At 34.7% G+C, this 20,148-nt stretch overlaps 1 protein-coding gene across 1 annotated transcript; it reads right to left on the minus strand.

Annotated features, from left to right (window-relative positions):
• Positions 1-1,332: 1,332 nt before the first annotated feature.
• vtnb (vitronectin b) lies at positions 1,333-17,607 on the minus strand. Its single transcript, NM_001139461.1, is given in 9 exon segments — positions 1,333-1,745; positions 2,907-3,064; positions 3,520-3,748; positions 5,832-5,978; positions 6,484-6,640; positions 11,117-11,256; positions 11,340-11,561; positions 17,272-17,391; positions 17,494-17,607. Coding segments are annotated over 9 exon segments (1,350 nt in total). The 5' UTR covers positions 17,549-17,607; the 3' UTR covers positions 1,333-1,623.
• Between the last annotated feature and the right edge of the window lie 2,541 nt (positions 17,608-20,148).

The following is a 20,148-nucleotide window of genomic DNA, read 5'->3' on the forward strand; positions in this document are numbered from 1 at the left end:
CCTTGTAAAACTCTAGTGTGTAACTTTATTGAACGAGTTTGATCGTAATAATCTAGGAAAAGTCTGTAAAATAACAGTGTTTCCTTGTAAAACTCTAGTGTGTAACTTTATTGAACGAGTTTGATCGTAATAATCTAGGAAAAGTCTGTAAAATAACAGTGTTTCTCTGTAAACATTTTAATGAAAATATCTGTAGATTTATTATTTTTTGCACTTTATTTCAACAAAGACATTTTACCATAATTTTATGGTTTGTGTTTGGCAGCCGTAGCTGCCAGTCATTTGACCTTTTTTTTTACAATTTTTTTTTTTTTTACATTGTACTGAACAAATCAACAAACAACAACAAAGGTAGCTAAAACTTAGAGTTTGATGGTCAAGTTTCAGCCATTACAGATGTGATTTGTTATGTTGTGGTAGACTGTCTGTTGCTGCTGGGAGTTGCTGCTCATATGTTATACACAAATTGTAGCAGTTCAAATAACTAAGCAGAATACTGATGAAATTAAAGCATCCATATGTTAGGTGGTTTGTGTGTATTTGGGTGACTATTTGACAGTTTTTAAGGTGGAAACCACATTACATAACCCTTGTTATGCTATCCGAACCGGGCCCATTTTTCAGATTGTTTGAAAAGTGTGAATGCATCTAGGTTACGCTTATTTTACCAAAATCCATCATACCCAGACATGCTCAATTTGTAATGTAATGGGCAGCAAAAAATGTCTTGATACCTCAGACTGTTGTTGTTGCCATCCACTCTGCAGATCTCTCGCACACACCCATTTTGAATGTAACCCCAATCCATGATTTTTCCTTCACCAAACTTGACTGATTTCTGTGAGAATATTGGGTCCATGCCGGTTCCAATAGGTCTTTTGCAGTATTTGTGATGATTGGGATGCAGTTCAACAGATGATCATTAAAATGTACCCTCTGACACTTTTTCAAATGATCAACTAAAAGTCAAGTTATTATTTGTTGCTCTTACAACTGGGACTGACGACTTTTGTCAGGTAGCGTATTAATATTTGCTATTATAAAATTAAATTGTTCAACAAAAGATATATTATACATCTGAAAAATTATGAAGTTGGTCCTGCAAAAAAAAAATCACCTTGTAATTATCTTTTCTCATTATTGAATTATTATCACAAGATATTTATTGATTAGCGACAACTGCTAAATTATGTAGTTGGATTACAAGTGATTATAATGTAATAAATTACTTAATAAATATCCTCCAACTTGTGTAATTGTCAGTTAAATGATCTTCGAAGTGTCTATACTAAAAACAATTCGACAAATACAGGCTACAAATAAGACAACATTGCTTGCACGAAACATTGTTTAATATTTTTCAGCATTTTGATACATGAACAGGTCACAAATTTGATCAAGATCATATATTGAAAAATATATATTGGTTATGACAATCTTTATCCTAATGCATGTGAAAAAACTGTCTGCTACTACTGTAAAGATTAGAAATTTTTCAATATAATATTTTTTAGTAACTACAATGCTGACAGACATGATTAATGGCTCATGAATGACTTCTAATCCAACAATGCTGTTCAAATCTGTATTTTCAGCTCAAATATAGAAATTCCGTTTTTTTTTTCATCTTTTCTCTGACAAGTCCTTTTCTTTACATCCCAACCAGTATTTGCCAATAGATCTTGGGTAAGGAGGAGTTACTCGGTCAATCCGTTTCGTCTGAAGGTCCACTCTGTAGTATTTGTCTAGAAGAGAAATACCACAGAATTCAAATAACGAAAAATAATATTTAGGAGTTGATATGCACTATAAAAAATCTGTAATTTTACTGGGGTGCTGGAAATAAGTGTAAAATACAATAATGGCATTAAATGACCGTAAAATAACAAACATTAAATTACAGAAATTTACCATAAATAACAGACATTAAGTTACAGAAATTTACGGTAAAGTAACAGACGTAAAATTACAGAAATTTACCGTATAATAACAGACGTGAAATTACAGAAATTTACCGTAAATAACAGCTGTGAAATTACAGAAATTTACCGTAAATAACAGATGTGAAATTACAGAAATAAACCATAAATAAAAGACGTGAAATTACAGAAATTTACTGTAAATAACAGATATGAAATTACAGAAGATTACCGTAGAATAACAGACGTGAAATAACAGAAATTTACCGTAAAATAACAGACGGGAAATTACAGAAATTTACCGTAAATAACAGACGTGAAATTACAGAAATTTACAGTAAATAACAAACATTAAATTACAGAAATTTACTGTAAAATAAGACGCGAAATTACAGAAATTTACCGGAATAACAGACATTAAATTGCAGAAATTTACCGTAAAATAAGACGTGAAATTACAGAAATTTACCGGAATAACAGACATTAAATTACAGAAATTTATCGTAAAATAACAGTCATTAATTTACAGAAATTTGCCGTTAAAAAACTGACGTTAAATGACAGAAATTTACCAGGAATTTAAATTTAAGGAAATTTCAGTAATTTAATGTCCAATATTTTAAGGTCCAATATTTTATGGTAAATTTCAGTAATTTAACGCCAGCACCCCAGCTGCTGGGAAAAAATGTACATTTACAGATTTTTTTTTTACAGTGTGACTTTTTAAAAAGTTTTTTTTTAAAGTCTTTAATACTCACTGAGGTTGTACCTCATCATAAATATTACATAATAAATGTTATTACAATTTGAACTATAACTATAAGGTAATAGTTTTATTTATGATGCAATGCTAATACTTTCACCAAATCTCCAGTATAAACCATTTCTGTTGTATTACAGTCCACCTTAAAGGGAAACTATAGCAGAAATATGTTTATATTATAAGGATTGACTATAACAGAATGAATTGATCATTATCTCTAGTACCTTTCTTGAAGAAGTAGACATTCTGCACAGGTGTGGCTTTCTCTTGAACAACCTCCACATCGACGTAATCCATCGGGTCGTAGCTCATGTCAAATAAAGATGGACGTCTTCCACGGCCTTTTTTCTGTTTTTTACCCTGTTTCTCTGTTCCAAAATACCTACAATAGAATTATTGCAATACGCTGTAAGGGTTCATGAATTTAATACACAAAGGGTCGGATGTTTAGACACATACAGTAGGAGGTAAAATAATATAATATAATATAATATAATATAATATAATATAATATAATATAATATAATATAATAAATTGAGACCCTTGATAAATGGAGTTAAGTTGCAATAACACAATTCAACTGGGTGAAAATGTGTATCGTAATTAAATTAAGCTTTTAAAATTAAGTATATTTGTTTTTTGACCCTCTCTTAAAGACATAATTCAACCACAAGCTTCTATAATAAAATATATGTTTTGCATATCAAAATAACAGATGACGCTGTTGTGATGTACTCAACTAATTTGTGATGATTTTGGATGCAATTGTTTTCCCTACATTATAAGTGGATCTTATAAAATATAATAAAATCAAATAAATGTCCTCTTTAACAAACCTTTCCTCATAGTCCAGTCCGAAGTCTTCCCAGAAGAGCGATCGACTCACCCTGGCTTTGCTACCTCTAAGCCTCCTTCGTGTGTTTTGCCCTCTGCTCAAGCTGGTGGATGGAGACGGTGACGGGCCGGAGTTCACATACAGTCGACCCACCATTGCAGCATCCACGGGTGGTTTAATGCCAATCCAGTCTTTGGAAATGAAGCGTGGCCCTTTGTGATGCCCTTGAGCTGCATGGGTGAAAAGCAGTGTTGGGTAAGTTACAAAAGGAATTAATTTTTAATTACCTCATTAAATCTCTAGTTAAATTACTTGTCTGAAAAGAAACTTACTCAAAAAGCCATTTCATTTAATTTTTTAATTCAAAAAGATTTGCAAAAAAGTTAAAGCATGCAGTGGTCAGCCTATAATTGAGTACACCTCATTTTGAAAATGAATATTTTTATCCATTTCTCAGTGAATATAGGCAATGTATGTTGGTGCATTTAAACAAAACAGATTTTTTAAACAGATATGTTTATTAAAATTATATTTTAGTCACCAAACATATTAAAAAATTAAAAGATAATACAACAAAATTTAAGTAAAATATTGCAAAAAAAAAAAATTACAAAATTTAAACTAAATTTTTAAAATATTTTTTTGATTTTCTTGATTTTTCCTTTTTTTAATTTGTATTTAAGATTTTTCTTTAAAATCTAAATTTGGATGTACTAGTTTTTGGACCGTTATCATAAGTTATTTTGTTAGATAAGCTCAACATTTGGCTTCAGTACTGAATAATCTAATGTATATGCACAAAAATAATATTGTATAGTTTCCTATAAAAATAAAAATTTAAAGATAGATTTGTGAGGGGTTTACTCATATATACTGAGCACTGAAGATAATATAAAATATTATTATATTATTTAGTCTCAGTTAAACAGGATGTTTTAATGTTAAGACTTAAATTCTCAACAATATATCCAAACATTTGAAATTAACAGCATATTTTATATATACCATATTTTGACATAAATGTTTTATTTTATTGCTTTTTAAGCATGTGCCAGATATACACAATCAAACAATAATTTGCTCTAAATTTATAGCTTATACTGTCATGAACTTTTCTCTAAATTAATTTTGGTAAGCATATGCAATTGCCTTGATAAATGTTAAATGTTTTTCTTTAGTTGACAAATATAATTGTTCTGCAAAACATACATTACTCTGAATATCTGAATTGATATATATAGAACTGCTGGATTTACAGTAAGTGCCGTATTTGAAGCAATTATATTTAAAGTAACTGTTCGTCACCTTGGAATTATAAGGTTCTATCTGCGTTCTGACTGATTTTGAGATAATGAGCTTCAAAGTTTTTGCATTCCATAGCAAACAGTATGTGTGTAACATTTGTTTATTAAATGAAAAGTCTTAAAATGTAAACAATTTATAAAAAAAACATCCCATAATGTAAATAAGTTGTCGTTTAATAATAATGTCAAAAACTCAATTTTGACAAAAAAGTCAGATAGAACCTTATAATTCTAAGGTGACATGTTATTAAGTTATTTAAAAATGAAGATTTTTAAAAAAAGATTAAGAAAAAGAAAAATTATCCTTTGCATTTTTAAGGAGAAAAGTAATTTAAGTACAGTAATCAGCTAGCTACTCATCGATGAATTTGCTCTTCAGTGTTTGGACTCTCAATAATGACTTCAAACCACACTGAACTGAGCTAAACTGAACTGAACTTAAACACTAAAAACTGAACTACCCTGATCCAGTTACTATGACCATTTTCACGAGTTCAAACTTGCATTTTTTTAAGTATAAAGCAAATTTGGCGTGCTGTCCGGGGGGAGGGCTCTGAGCTCGAGGAGACATCCCAACTCGAGTTATTCCCCTTATCAGGAAACAAAGAGGAGTTGGGATTCGAGCGAAGTATCTAGCCCGGCCCCAGAACGCTCCCCCCGGGAATACAATGCAAGTGGTGAGGTGACGGGGTGGTGGAGGGATGCTAAAGTCGTGAGATGCTGCAGGTAAGACAGCTTTGGTATATATAGGGGTTGCTCAAGAACTGATTTGATGGTGGGATAATTGTCAATAACGTATTCGATACAGAAACTTCTGCACATGCTCCTCACGAAATTTGTTTACGAAACATCACTATGTGAAGCTGCTTTGACACAATCTACATTGTAAAAGCGCTATACAATTAAAGCTGAATTGAATTGAATTGAATAGTGTAATTAATTTCATCCAACACAACATTTGACCAGTTAATGGTATTTATTTGGTCATGGAATTTAATAACAGACTTACCGCCTTGAAAGAACAGATCAAATATGTCAAAGTCACAATACAGATCTGTGTATCGTGTGAAGGCCACGGACGGTGAGGACTTGGTCATGCGGTCACATTCTTCATGGGACGGCTGATGTTTGAACTCATACTGGTAGTACTGGTCACCTGTGGATGAAAAATAATAAATGCTGAGAATACATCAATTCCATGGAAATGGAAGCCTTCATTTGGACCTGTTGTGATGATTTGTGGATTAACCCATTAGAAGCCATAACCCAATATCCCTGGAATATTACAAAAAATAAGTTCTGTGTCCAACAGAAGTTTTTGATTCTTAAATATTTTATGATGATAATCTTTTCAAACTTAAATGCATTACAATCACAGAATTAAAAACAAAAACTTTAGTGTCTGTTCATGCTATTGAGACATACAGTGCATACAGCACTAACTGAGGTGAGTGAATCTGGGGATAGATTCAACATTTAAATAATTTGGTGAAATAATACCCACACAATACAGATTATGACAAAACAAAGTGATCACTTTAAACTGATTTGTTTTTAAACATTTCATTAAAAACTGGATGAGTCAGCATTTAATTAAAATGCTGACTCAGTTCCATGCTTTGACCTTTAAATATCTTCCCTTTTCATTTTCTATGACGTACCTTTAAAGAAATACACCTTTTCCCTCCCATGATGGCCTGGAGCCGGAATTGCAAATGCAGCATCAACATCATCAGGAATCTTCTCGAAGCCCACAGCTATGTCTCTAGGATAATCTTCATCCAAGACGTCACCATCAAAACGCCAGTACTTGTTTCCCTGTGATACAGTATGCAGTGACTCAAACTTTGTTTCACTGTAAAATTTTTGTCAATAACTCATGACCCATGTGACAGCATTAAAAAAAAATTACATTAAAAAACAAGTAAAAAATGTGAATCTATTTAATGCCAATTGACTGCCTGTATGTCAAAATGACATCAAATTAACATCTAACATTGGTGGCAAAAAACACATCAACAATTGATTACAGTACTGTCAGTTATTTGTCAATTTGATGTTTATGTATACTGTAGTTTATGTATATTGTAGGGATACAAAATTTAGTGTAATTTTGTACTTTGTAATTGAAGCTTTCAGATGAATAAAACTTTTCCTTTTTTTATAAGAATAATGGGGGTGGAGGTGATCACCAGAATGGGGAAGTCCTAGAGTAAAGTGAGAAAATACGATACACCGGTGTTTTGGAATATGCAAAACTGTATCTGATTGGGCAGTTAAAGATTTAACCTGGGCCATCACCTGGGGGCTATTCCAGAAAGCAGGTTATGTGACATACACAGGTAAGTTTGAGAGTAAGTAGGTGGATAACCTCAACTTTGGTTCCAAAATCGGAGGTAACTTCTGGGTATGTTAAGTAGCCATAGCAACTTACTCTCTGAAGATAACCTGCTCCGGAGCAGGTTATGTTCAGAGAGTAAGTTGCTATGTTCCAGAGTTTGTCTGTTTCAGAGAGTTTACTGAGCATTGCGTGCTCTTTTGATGAGAATATTTATGGATGTGGACACACAGATACAAGTTTTTTCGTTGTGAGAGGGTTATAAGTGCATAGTTTTTTTCATAACCAATTTTATAATGTTAATGTATTTAACAAACCTTTTTGAAATCAAATGTGACAAACCGCGGGTCTGCGCTTACCATAAAAAAAAACATTCAGTGCAGCTCTTTGTATTCGCGTCAGGGCATTTTAGGCAACTGTACAATGTGGCAGTATGACCACCTGTACAGTATGCCTCGCACTGAACTGTTTTTTACACTTTTGTACAGTTCCTTGGTCATAAATTACTGCGTATCATTACACAGATGATACAGCGCATGGGAATAGCGTAGTGGACAGTGCGTCGATAAAGAACAACAGAGCGCACAACGGAGCGAGTTCGAATCTCACTAACAGATCTTGTGTTTTTTCTCTTTTCTGCACCCTCACATTTTTCTGTATAATAAGTGGCAGCTTTGTCTTTTGTAGGAAAATATATCTTTAATTTAAGATGTAGGACGTCGTTCTTATATATACATTCACGCACACACACCTACATTTTTTAATATAATATTTTTTTCAGGGTTTCTAAATGCTATTGTGTGCATTAATTGCAGCCGATTTTAAAGCTCCATCAGTCACTAAAGGACACTGATAATATAAAATTTGTCCTAAGTATAAGTGTGCAGGTACAACTTAATTTTCTATCCTTAATCTTTTGGTGTTTCAACTATTAAACTCATTACTGCTTCCACTTACCAGCTCATCACACACCCCACCTCATCACTATGTTGAGGCTAAATGGCTGATTTTCAGGAAGTAATGATTTAAGTGTATAACACAAATATAGTAAAAAAAAAAATATAAAGCAAATGTTGCTTAACACAATGTTTATTTTTATTATATTTGTATTATAAAATAGAATCATTACTGGGCACTACATTGTTACTTGCGGGAGGACAAAAGATACCCTTTTCTGCCTTATACGATGACACGTACCTGCAGCCTGACCCAGAGGAAATCTCAGTGACCCAAGCAGACAAAACAGATGGAAGAGTGCTAAAAAAATATAATTAGTCAAAAAACTATGTTTAATCAAATAGTTTGGTCTGTTCATTTCTTCATTTCCTGAAATAAAATGAATGATTTTGTACACTGATTTATACACACACCTTTCAACGTGTAACATATTTTTCATATACATTTCTCACCTTAAGTTGATGCTCATGTGACTTTATATTTGGATAAAGATGGACCTTATACAGCTACTTTAGAATTTAAATATGTAGATAAAAGATTTTTTGATCCAAGAGTAATATTCAAATATGGAAAAGTGCAGAAAATTCTTACACTGCTTGTTAGTTGAGGCAGAAGGAACTTCGTCTGCATGCAAAATAAAAAGAACCTAAAGCTATCTGACAACAATCACTTACAACAGTGACAGAGTGTGTGGTTTAAGTCAAAAACTCAACCACTGAAAAGCCTTTATTATAGGACACAGCAGTTTGACAGGCCTCTTACTATTAGCTGCATGTCAGAAAGAATATTCTAGAGTGTTAAATAAAGAGCTCCAGTAATTAAATATTACCTTTTATAATAATGTTTCTGTGTTTAATGACTTTGGACAGAGTTCTAGCTCCAGAAAGATTACAATTTCTATAAGCCTTATTAGTCAATACACATATTGTGGCCTTAAGAAATTAATGGCAAAAAAAAAAAATGCATGAATGGTTACACAACATACTCAAAAAGGATGTTTAAGAGCAATTTAATTTATCATTACAATAAAATGGAGGGTGGCATGTGTAATTTAATGAACTAATAAATTTTCTTATTATTTATTTTTTATTTTCTTATCTATTTCTTATTCTATATTTATTTCCTTCGTTGAAGCAGATGTGTAATCTCTGTGTTTAAAACCTCCAGCTTCGCCTCTGTAAAGTGCGTTGCCCTTTTTTTCTCACCGTGACTTTCTATGGTGACTCGTGAATTCGGCGATCTACTGAAAATGCCTTCAGGTGTGTGCCGTGCACGCGCATTAACCCGCGGTTATCTTCAGGAGGTTGATTTAACTAACTCTTGTCACCTGTTTTGGAACCAACATACTCGCGGTAAGCAGGTTTTGGGTAAATCAACCGAGAGTTTAGGTTTTAGCAGATGGTAAGTTAACCCAGCTTTCTGGAATACCCCCCTGTAACGTCGGGGAGTGACACTGACAACAGAAGGTAGGATCCAAATGCAGGTTTATTCAAAGTCAGGCAAGCGATGGTTAATTCAGGTGCAAACAGATATATGTAGACAATCCAGAATCGTAATCAAACACAGGCGAGGGGTCAGAAGGCAGGCGGCAAACAAGGACAAAAGGATAAACTAGGCTAAGGTCAAAACACGGAGAAACAAGACAAGGAAAACGCGTTGTAGTGTTACTTTTACAGATAACAAGACTCGGCAATGTGAATGAGTGTGTGTGCTGCTTAAATACTGTGTGTAATCAGTCTCTGAAAGTCCTCAGGTGTGAATGTAAATCAAGCTAAATGAGAAAGCAGGTGTGTGGGCGAAGAGCATGTATGAAGTTGAAGTCCATTAACTGGCAGATTTGTAGTTTCATGAGTGAGTGTTTACCAGCGACATCTGGTGGTTTGTTCACTGGTAAACATGACATCACCACACTGGTAGATCTGTCTCTGTGTAATCACAATAAGTGAGATACAAGACTTGTTTTGGAATACGGAAAAACTGTCTTTATGCTGTTTTCATCTGTTTTAATATTATTTATAAATTTTTTTTATACTTGTCTCTTTTATTCCTGTTTATGTAAAGCACTTTGAATCGCCACTGTGTATGAAATGTGCTACATAAACTTGCCTTGCCCATAAACATAGCCTTAGGGTCCACTCTGCTCTGATTGGCCAGATCGTGGCCCAGACTGTTGTGATTGGTTGAACAATAACACTCACTTCAGACAGATCAGAACAGCTTATTTCCTTTGCAGAATTTTTCATTTACAAATAGTATAAAAGGTAATTCCTGAAAAACACTCAAAAATGACACTTGCTGTTTGTTCAAACTACTGTGTTGAAACAACACAATTCTTAAGGTTTAAATCCTTCATGTTTTCCCAACACAAATCGATTTGTGATTTTGTACTGTGACCAGGCCCGGATTGGCTAATCGGGAGGACCGGGAGAACTCCCGGTGGGCCGGTCCGTTTTTTGGCCACGAGGGCCGGTGTCCCTAGTTCCAGAATCGGTTGCTCTCAGCAGTCACACTTTTTAAAAATAATTTATTTATTTACTTGACCACAGCCTTCTTATTCATTATTTTACCGCAGCTCTGCTCTTTTTATCTATTTTCTCGTAGCCTCGTGAGCAGGATGCAGGTTAATGATGATATAACTAGATAAATCACCATTAAGCGCACAGCTGTTGTGGTACAGTGGTTAGTGTGTTAGATTATGACGCGGACAACCTGGGTTCGGTCCTTGTCTGAGTAACAATTTTTTTTTTTCATTTTTATTGTTAAGACATACTGTAAGGGTTGTTGAACATTTGAAGTTCTAAAACAGCTGTTTTCTCAAAAAAAGACGTGATAGTGTAATTAGAAACTGAATTGGAAATAACCTTATTTTAATATAGTCAGTGGTGAACTGAGGTGGGCCGGTCTGAGGCTTGAAACTCCAGGGCTGAAAAAAAGTCCCACTCCGGCCCTGACTGTGACGCATAATGGGGCACTTCAGTATTACATCATTTTAAACAAACCTTGAATATGTATGTTTTTCCCTGGCAGTTGATGCGGGTGAAAGCAGCATCAATAGGACCGTTGATGCCCCAGACATCCTTGATGAGTTTGGGATACCCAGGCATGACCGATCTGTCATCTAACTCAAAGAAATAATCGCCTGAAACACAAATCAAAAGTGGCTGGTGTGGTCAGACTGCAGCTGAAACAGCCACAATGATTACATTCCTCCTCAAAACTGACCTCTGAAGGCAAAGATTGAGCCATTCTTGAGCTGCATGAAGGCATCAAAGGTGCGTCTGCTGCAGGTGACAGCGTCCGGGTCTGGTGGAGCTGTAGGAGACACATAAGGGGCTGCTGTGGTGGTAGGGAGAGCTGTGGTGACCGTCAGATTGGTTTCTTCTGTCGGCGTCACTGAAGTGGTCACATTTACCTCGGGCAAGTCAAACATGTCACCGCGAGCAACTAAGGCACAGATGAAAACATTCAGTAAGTAAAGTTTTCTCACAATCATTTATTCTTTGGTAATTAGTAAGAGATTAGAATGTGAATAAACATTCATATTTGGTTGATAAACTGAATTCAGGAGCTGCATGCATGTTAAATGTGCCATACACGGGACTGGTTCAATAAATTAAATAGAAGGTAAGGACAGTAGGTACGTGCCTTCAAAAACTCTCTATACTCATTGATTATGTCATAAAATAACTCTTGAATCAGAAGGTCCTTATTGACCATATTTGGAAGGGTCTTAAATATAAAATTCATGCAAAGGAAGATTAAAAACTTACAATTTCCAAAACACTGCTTTTTCTATTGTAAAGCACTTCACTGTTGGCCTTGTTACAAGATGTAAAATAAGTAAAGTAATGCTAAGTAATAATATAAGTGTCAGGTCAAAATACCCATCAGATCATTTATTATGCCATGTAGAATATGTACATTTTGGGGTCAGAGGGAACTACGGCTGTTTTGCCTTTAAACCACTCAGAGTGGGTTCTCCCTGCCCACTCTCAGGAAATAGGATAACCATAGGTGGATTTCAGGATAAAAACAGCAAAATGACAGACAGCAATTCAGATACAATTAAAACAGAGACCCACAGTCACACACACACACACACACACACATACATACACACACACACACACACATGCACACACACACACACACACACACACACACACACACACACACACACTCACACACATGCACACACACACATTTTTGTGGGACATTACATAGGTTTCCATTCATTGTATACTGTCCAAACTGTATATCATATTGCCTCACCCAACCCCACCCCTAAACCCAACCATCACAGGAGACTGTGTGCAGCTTTACTCTCTGATTAAACTCATCCTGTGGGTTTTATAAGCATTTTGAGAAATGAGCATTAAACAAAATTAGAAAACACTTTCAGATGTTCCCATGTTATACAGTATACTGTATTTAACATTTCATGCATATAAGTGGTCCTGCCACACTCAGAAATCAGCTGGACGAATTTAAAAAATAGTTAAATAGTTAAAACTATTAAGCTCCAGAGGAGCTGTAAAAAGAATCAATTTTTCTTTAAGAGATCTGTTATGAGTATCAGCTGGAGTGCCCACAAAACCCCTGCGCACTCCAGCCATCTATTCATATCTGCTATTCATCTGGACTACAACTACCATGATGTTTCGTGCCAATCAACATCGCTACAGCTGTAAACAATCTAGACTGACACACACACACAGCTGAAGATCATTCACACAAATTTGCACTCACTATACTGTATAAGCCCTCCAGTCACTCTCTTATATTGCGAAATCTTGTTTAACTGTTCAGTGTGCAATTATCAGCCTTCTCCTTGTCTTCACAACCGTGTTTTTGTTTCTGGACTGTTTCATTATATAGGTGAACAGCTGTAGCAGGTGTTGCACTGGAGTGCTCTGTAATGAGTTCTGTGAGCACTCCAGCTGATAATTGTAAAAAGATCATTATTCAAAATAAACTCATAATCTTCCACACTATGTTGCGCCCTCACTCCTAGATGAGACATGACACATTTCCTTAACCATTTAAAGAAATCTATTTAACTGGTATTTGTTCCAATGTCACTGAAACCTTCCAACAGCAGGTTGTCCAGATGAAGGCATAGGAAGCTGCTCATCCCAAATCTGCTATTTCTAGAATATTGCATCTTTAAAATGTCACTAACTCATTCAAGTCCTCTAAAAGGGTTGGCTAAGAAACTACAGGCAATGAACCATGAAATTGTCACGGTTGCAGGTTTGTGCACTTTTCCGGAGTGTCTGTTTGATCACGTTGGTTTGTTTTTGTTCTCCTCGTGTATTTGTTTTGATCACTTGTGATGACGGCACTCAGCTGGCTTGATGAGCTCGCCAGCTGAGGCTCATATTCGGGTCTATATATGGGCCACGTTTTCTGTGTGTCTTTGTCAGTTCGTTAAGTGTGCTTATGGTGTGCTGTTCTGTCTGTGTGCGTAGGATCTGAGGACTAATTTCTGGACCCTGTTTCCCGTCTGATTCCTGCCCGATCTCTCCTAGCATTAGCACCATTCATTACTTGATTTTTGTTTGACTTTGTCAATAAATATTATTTTGTTTAACTCGCACTTGGATCCCTCTGAACATTCAGTTATTCGTGACAGAAATAGACTGATGAAGAGCAATTAAATAACAGAGGAGACATCATTTATCGGTAACACTTTATTTTGATGGTTTGTTTGAGTATTAGTAAACTGTTTGCTTAATACTGCTCCTTCAACAGACATTAGATACTGCAAATACATGTTAACTTGCGCGAACCCTAACCCCAACCTAACTGTCTACTGATAATCTGAGAATTAGTTGGCATTTAGATATATTGTAACTTAAATTCAACAAACGGACCATTAAAATAAAGTGTGACCCATTTCATTTCATTCATTCTCTTGTCGGCTTAGTCCCTTTTATTAATCCGGGGTCGCCACAGCGGAATGAACCACCAACTTATCCAGCAAGTTTTTACGCAGCGGATGCCCTTTCAGCTGCAACCCATCTCTGGGAAACATCCACACACACATTCACACACACACTCATAAACTACGGACAATTTAGCCTACCCAATTCAATTGTACCGCATGTCTTTGGACTGTGGGGGAAACCGGAGCACCCGGAGGAAACCCACGCGAACGCAGGGAGAACATGCAAACTCCACACAGAAACACCAACTGAGCCGGGGTTCCAACCAGCGACCCAGCGACGTTCTTGCTGTGAGGCGACAGCATTACCTACTGCGCCACTGCCTCGCCATGACCCATTTATTGTTTTAATATTTTAATAAGTGCATGCCAGATTATTTGTTTAATTTTACATAAATATATCTGTTATACTGAATAATGATGAAACAAAATTGTAAGCATACTTGGACATTTTATTTAAACATTAGAGCAGACTTTTTTAGATATTGTGTTTTATGGATTTATTATGTTTTCCAGACTGCTTTTAAAAGCCGTCGTCTCATCTTTGACCCACTCACTATATTTTTCTTCTCCGCAACAATCTGTTGTAAACATTTATCAAAGGTTAGAAATAAATTGATATCAGGGAGGCACAGAGATAAGAGACATGTAGTTTGTGTAGAAAAACAAAGCAATCTTTTTATTCTGCATTATTTACAAAACAAGCTATCAATTTCTGCCTTTCATGAATTGGTACTGATATACTGTCATAATTTTCTGGTTGTTTGAAGTGTTTCTTTTTTTTCTTTCTTTCATTTGAATGCATTGTGTATGTGAATATAAATGTGAGACAATTTCATATCATTGTAAGACATAAGAATCAGCTTTAGCAAAACAAAAAAATATATAATTTTCATTAATGAATACCATTAACCACAAATACATTGTTCAAGAAGGTTACATTTTTATTTTTTACAGCTGGATTATAATGGATATATGCTGTTTTTAAAGTTTTTTTTTTAAGTCCATAAAGCTAACATATTCCATAGTTGAAATGAATCCTATTTGTAAACATTGTAAAACTACCCAAGCACTGCCCCTATCTGCCATTGGTCAGACAAAACAGAAAGCCCCGCCCTAAAATCACAACACTGGATGATGAAACAGTGTATTTGTGCCAGACAGTTCAAGCTGTTCACACAAACAGAGCAAAGCTTTCAGAGCACCAGTATTGTTTAACACTTTCCAGTCAAATAGATCCTTCAGTGGCGTACTTATCTGTGTCGCAAACTGAAAACTTTTATTTATAGAATATTTAATCAAGCTTAATTAAATATCTATACCCCATTATAATATTACATTTAATAATTAATTGCAGCTCATGATGCACTGGTATTTTCTTTATTTACATATCCAAAACACATAAATGGAGCTTGGTTTGTGATTCAACAGCTTTTGGTGTTGAAACTTTAACTTTCAGCAAAGGTTTTAGTTATTTTAAGCAAAATATTGTGTGAGCAATTTTTCCAAATGTATTTCTATGTATTATTTATACATAGAAATACATTTGGACAAATTGCAAACATCTGCAAGTGCTTTTTTTGTTCTGTAATTTATAAGGCTCATTAAAATGTTATGTTTTTACAGTACAGAACAATTTAATGTGTCCTTTGTGAACAAAAGATTTAGATTTTACGTATTTTGTTCTTTGAAACATTTCAGGAAATAGGTATTATGGTTTTCACAGAAGTGAACTGTTTTTAGAATTAATAACAAGAAGAGATATTGGTAACACTTTATAATAACTACACACTATAAATCATTTATTAAGCATTAGCAAATAGTGAACTCGTTATCTGTTAAGCATTAACTCTACATTAATAAGTGTTAGTAAGCAGTTTATAACTGCAGCTACAAATGCCCCATTCTTGACTTATAAGCACCTGTATAATGTGTTTAATAATTGTATTTTCATACTTAGTTAATGATTTATTTTTCATTACTAAATTAAGTATCGAATTTTTTACAAACTGTTTGTATTTAAGAGTAGTTGAGGGTTTTTATGATCATTCAGAATGAGTTAGTAAATGACTAATAAACTATTGAAATCAACATTTATATGTCTTATTATTCAGGCATACATTAATGGTTACTATATATGTTAATAAATGCTTTATTAACTCAACTTTATGCAGTTTTGTGACCTAATCTAAAGTGAGGACTATTCATGCTTTATAAATCCCTTATAAATGACAAATAAAGGCTCAGTTAAATTCTAAACAGAAAAAAAAGACATTATTCATTTCTATTCATTTAAAGATACACAAATGAAACTGTACTTCAAATGAAAAATAAATCTTTGCAACCTGATCTAAAATAAAATCACTGTAGAGTTTAAACATTATATCTTATCATAATGTTAAATTATTATATTGTTGTTGTTTTATCCAGTTGGATGTTGTATTTTGACTCTCCTGTTATTTTGCAATGTTTAAACTTTACAGTAATTTTACTTTTTAGAAAGATTGCACAGATTATCGTTCATTTGATACTGAGCCTTTATTTGTCATTTATCAAGCATTTATAAAGCATGAATAGTCCTCACTTTAGATTAGGTCACAAAACTGCATGAAGTTGAGTTAATAAAGCATTTACTAACATATTAGTTAACTATTAGTATATGCCTGAATAATAAGACATATGAATGTTGATTTCAATAGTTTATTAATCATTTACTAACTCATTCTGAATGATCCTAAAACCCTCAACTACTCTTAAATACAAACGGTTTGTAAATAATGCGATAATTAATTTAGTAATGAAAAATTAATCATTAACAGAGTATGAAAATACAATTATTAAGCACATTATACAGGTGCTTATAAGTCAAGAATACAGCATTTGTAGCTGCAGTTATAAACTGCTTACTAACGTTTAGCAATGTAGAGTGAATGCTTTACAGATAATGAATGCACTATTTGCTAATGCTTAATAAATGATTTATAGTGTGTAGTTATTATAAAGTGTTACCATGTCTTATAATACTTTAACTTCACCTTCACAGCAATAAATTATATTTTAATAGTTTTAAAAGAAAACTATAAATAATATATTAATTGCAACTTGCATGATCTTCGTCCAAAAATATCTTATAAATATGTTTGCATTATTATAAGTAGCATATTTACTTAAATATTTTCAATGACTGAATATTAATTCGGCTCTTACTTTTTGTCCGACAAGTGGTGTCAAAATCCTCACAGCAGCTTCCATAATATTTGCACATTCGATCACATTGGCATTTCTTTGTAGGATCAAAACCACTCCGGCAGCGTCCCTCGCATGTTTCTGTTAGAAAAATGCAATATAATGTATAAAATATTAATGTGGCAGCTTAATAACCATTAAGTATCTTTCTCCTAATAATAAAGCACTTAGTGATAATCTTACCCTCCGCAGCAAAACAAGTTGCCAAAAATAGGGACAATAAAATCGCCAGTTTCATGTTTAACGGCACAGTGAGCAGCGAGTGCTTGATTTGTTCTAGAAACAGCAACGTGTTGGAGCAGCAGAGGACAGGTCAGACATCTGTGCCGATCGATGGTTCCAAAAGTCACCCGTCCCCCTGTTTGTTTAGCCTGAAAACATCAATGGTCACTAGAGAAGTTGTCCTGTTAGGCATGCTTGCTATGAGGCCAGCATGTTGATCTTCAGTCAAGAGAATGTAACAAAGATGTAACCAAGAAGGCCTGAATAATCAGTAAAGGCCAACATAAGTGACACTGTGTACAGCTTGAAATGTATAAATAAAGTACTGAACTGCTATTGAACTGTCTACTATTGATTTCACTGAGCAGCTCAGCTCACTGCAGTTGTAAAATGGCTGATGTTTAGTCCTTCTAAAGAGTCTTTTAATAATATGAACCCTCTTGTGCTTATAAATATCTCTTAATGCAATTCATAGAGTAAATAAATGGAAGTTTTTTATAGTGCAGCTGAACAGTTTTGTCCTGTTTGTTTTTCCCAATAAGATATTAATAATGTTTTTGTTGATTTATTATGAGCCATGACACCAATCAACCTACTGTACAAGGTGAATCACACAATTACTGTTGAGGTACTGTATGCCTGCTATAATTACTGTTAGAGACACCCTAATGATTTAAACTTACAGCTGCTGCAATTGTCATGCACTTCTTGTCAAGGAAGAATAGTGTGATCTGTAGTAAATCTACTCTGAAGGCCAGAGGGCGCTCTCACAGAAAACCTAAATACCCACAAGGAAGAAACCTAGGAAATCCCCATACAGTAGCATAGCGGTTGCTGAATCAACATATGATTTAACTGCTTCCATTGATTCAGCGTGACTAATAATCACACAACGATGTAATTATCTCACATGAGGAGTTATTTCAAACACTTGACTGAAGTTATAAGGTTTTTTTAAGTAAAAACATGTTATTATATGTGGTGATTGTCAGGACTTTCCCCCCCATGTGATTCCTTTGTTCTGTTTTCCTGTCATCTACCAGTATTCATTAGTTCCCCCTGTGTTGGAGAGGGTGCTCGCTGCAGAGCCATTTGAGGAGAGCTGAGCTCCAGCGAGGGGGAGCATGAGCTGTCGCTCCTCCTCCTGTAAGCTGTTTTAATGCGTACACCAACCCCACCCCTAACCCTATCCCCAGTGACATCACTCGTAGAAGAAGTGCAAAAAAGGTGAAGCTCAAGCTTAAGCTCCCCCTCGCTGGAGCTCAGCTCTCCTCAAATGGCTCTGCAGCGAGCACCACTTGCTGTGTTCACACCCGTTTGTCATTAGTTAATAATGATTTTTGTATCTATGCTTCCTAGCAGGGATGGGCAGCAGTATTTATGATAGATGTATTTCAAATGCGTATTTCAAATACAAAAAAGTATTTTGTAATTTGTATTTTTTGTGTTTTTTGAAAATGGGTTAATACTTTGTATCAAAACACTTTAGTGTCTTGTATTTGTGTATTTTTAAAATAGTGTAAAATACTTTGTAAGAAGTCTACAGGGTGACCATTAGTGGAAAGAGCACTGTAAAGTCATACTGAAGTAAAAGTACTTGTCTAAAAATGTAGTGAAAGTAGAGTAAAAGTATCTGTAGTTATGTATCTGTAACAGGCCCGGATTGGCTAATCGGGAGGACCGGGAGAATTCCCGGTGGGCCGGTCCGTTTTTTGGCCGCGAGGGCCAGTGTCCCTAGCTCCAGAATCTGTCGCTCTCAGCAATCACACTTTTTTAAAATAATTTATTTATTTTCATTATTTTACCGCAGCTCTGCTCTTTTTATCTATTTTCTCGTAGCCTCGTGAGCAAGATGCAGCCTGCAGGTTAATGATGATATAACTAGATAAATCACTATTTAATGTAAAGCTATTGTGGCACAGTGGTTAGCACGTTAGGCTATAACGAAGCCAACCCGGGTTCGGTCCTCGTCTGAGTAACTTTTTTTTTTTTCATTTTTATTGTTAAGACATATAATACTGTAAGGGTTGTTGAACATTTGAAGTTCTAAAACAGCTGTTTTCTCAAAAAAAAAAAAAAAAGACGTGATAGTGTAATTAGAAACTGAATTAGAAATGACCTTATTTTAATATAGTCAGTGGTGAACTGAGGTGGGCCGATCTAAGGCTTGAAACTCCAGGGCTGAAAAAGAGTCCCACTCCGGCCCTGATCTGTAAGTAGGAGTAAAAAGTATACCTTTCAAAAGTACTCAAGAGTAGTGAGTAGTGAGTATTACGCTGTAAAAAGCTGATGTGTTTAAATCTAATTTGTGCTTGTGTGTATAAACGTAACATTCTGTAGTGCATCTAGTTATTGTCCAGCAGGCACACAACATCATAAAACTTTAATATTTGGTTAGAAGTTGTGATGTCAGGTGATTATGTTTAATTCAATGTCTAGCCAGCGTCTAGGGACAATGTTGTTTTGATGTCCAATAACGACGTCAAATGATGTTGATATTGGGTTAATTTTAGGTTGTTAGAAAGTGACCAAAATCCAATGTCAAGCCAACATCTTAAACCAACATCATAATGACATCAAATACTGACATTTATTTGTTAGGTTTTGCAACCAAAA

The sequence above is a fragment of the Danio rerio genome, chromosome 21, assembly GCF_049306965.1.
Source record: "Danio rerio strain Tuebingen ecotype United States chromosome 21, GRCz12tu, whole genome shotgun sequence".
Classification (NCBI taxonomy): Eukaryota; Metazoa; Chordata; class Actinopteri; order Cypriniformes; family Danionidae; genus Danio; species Danio rerio.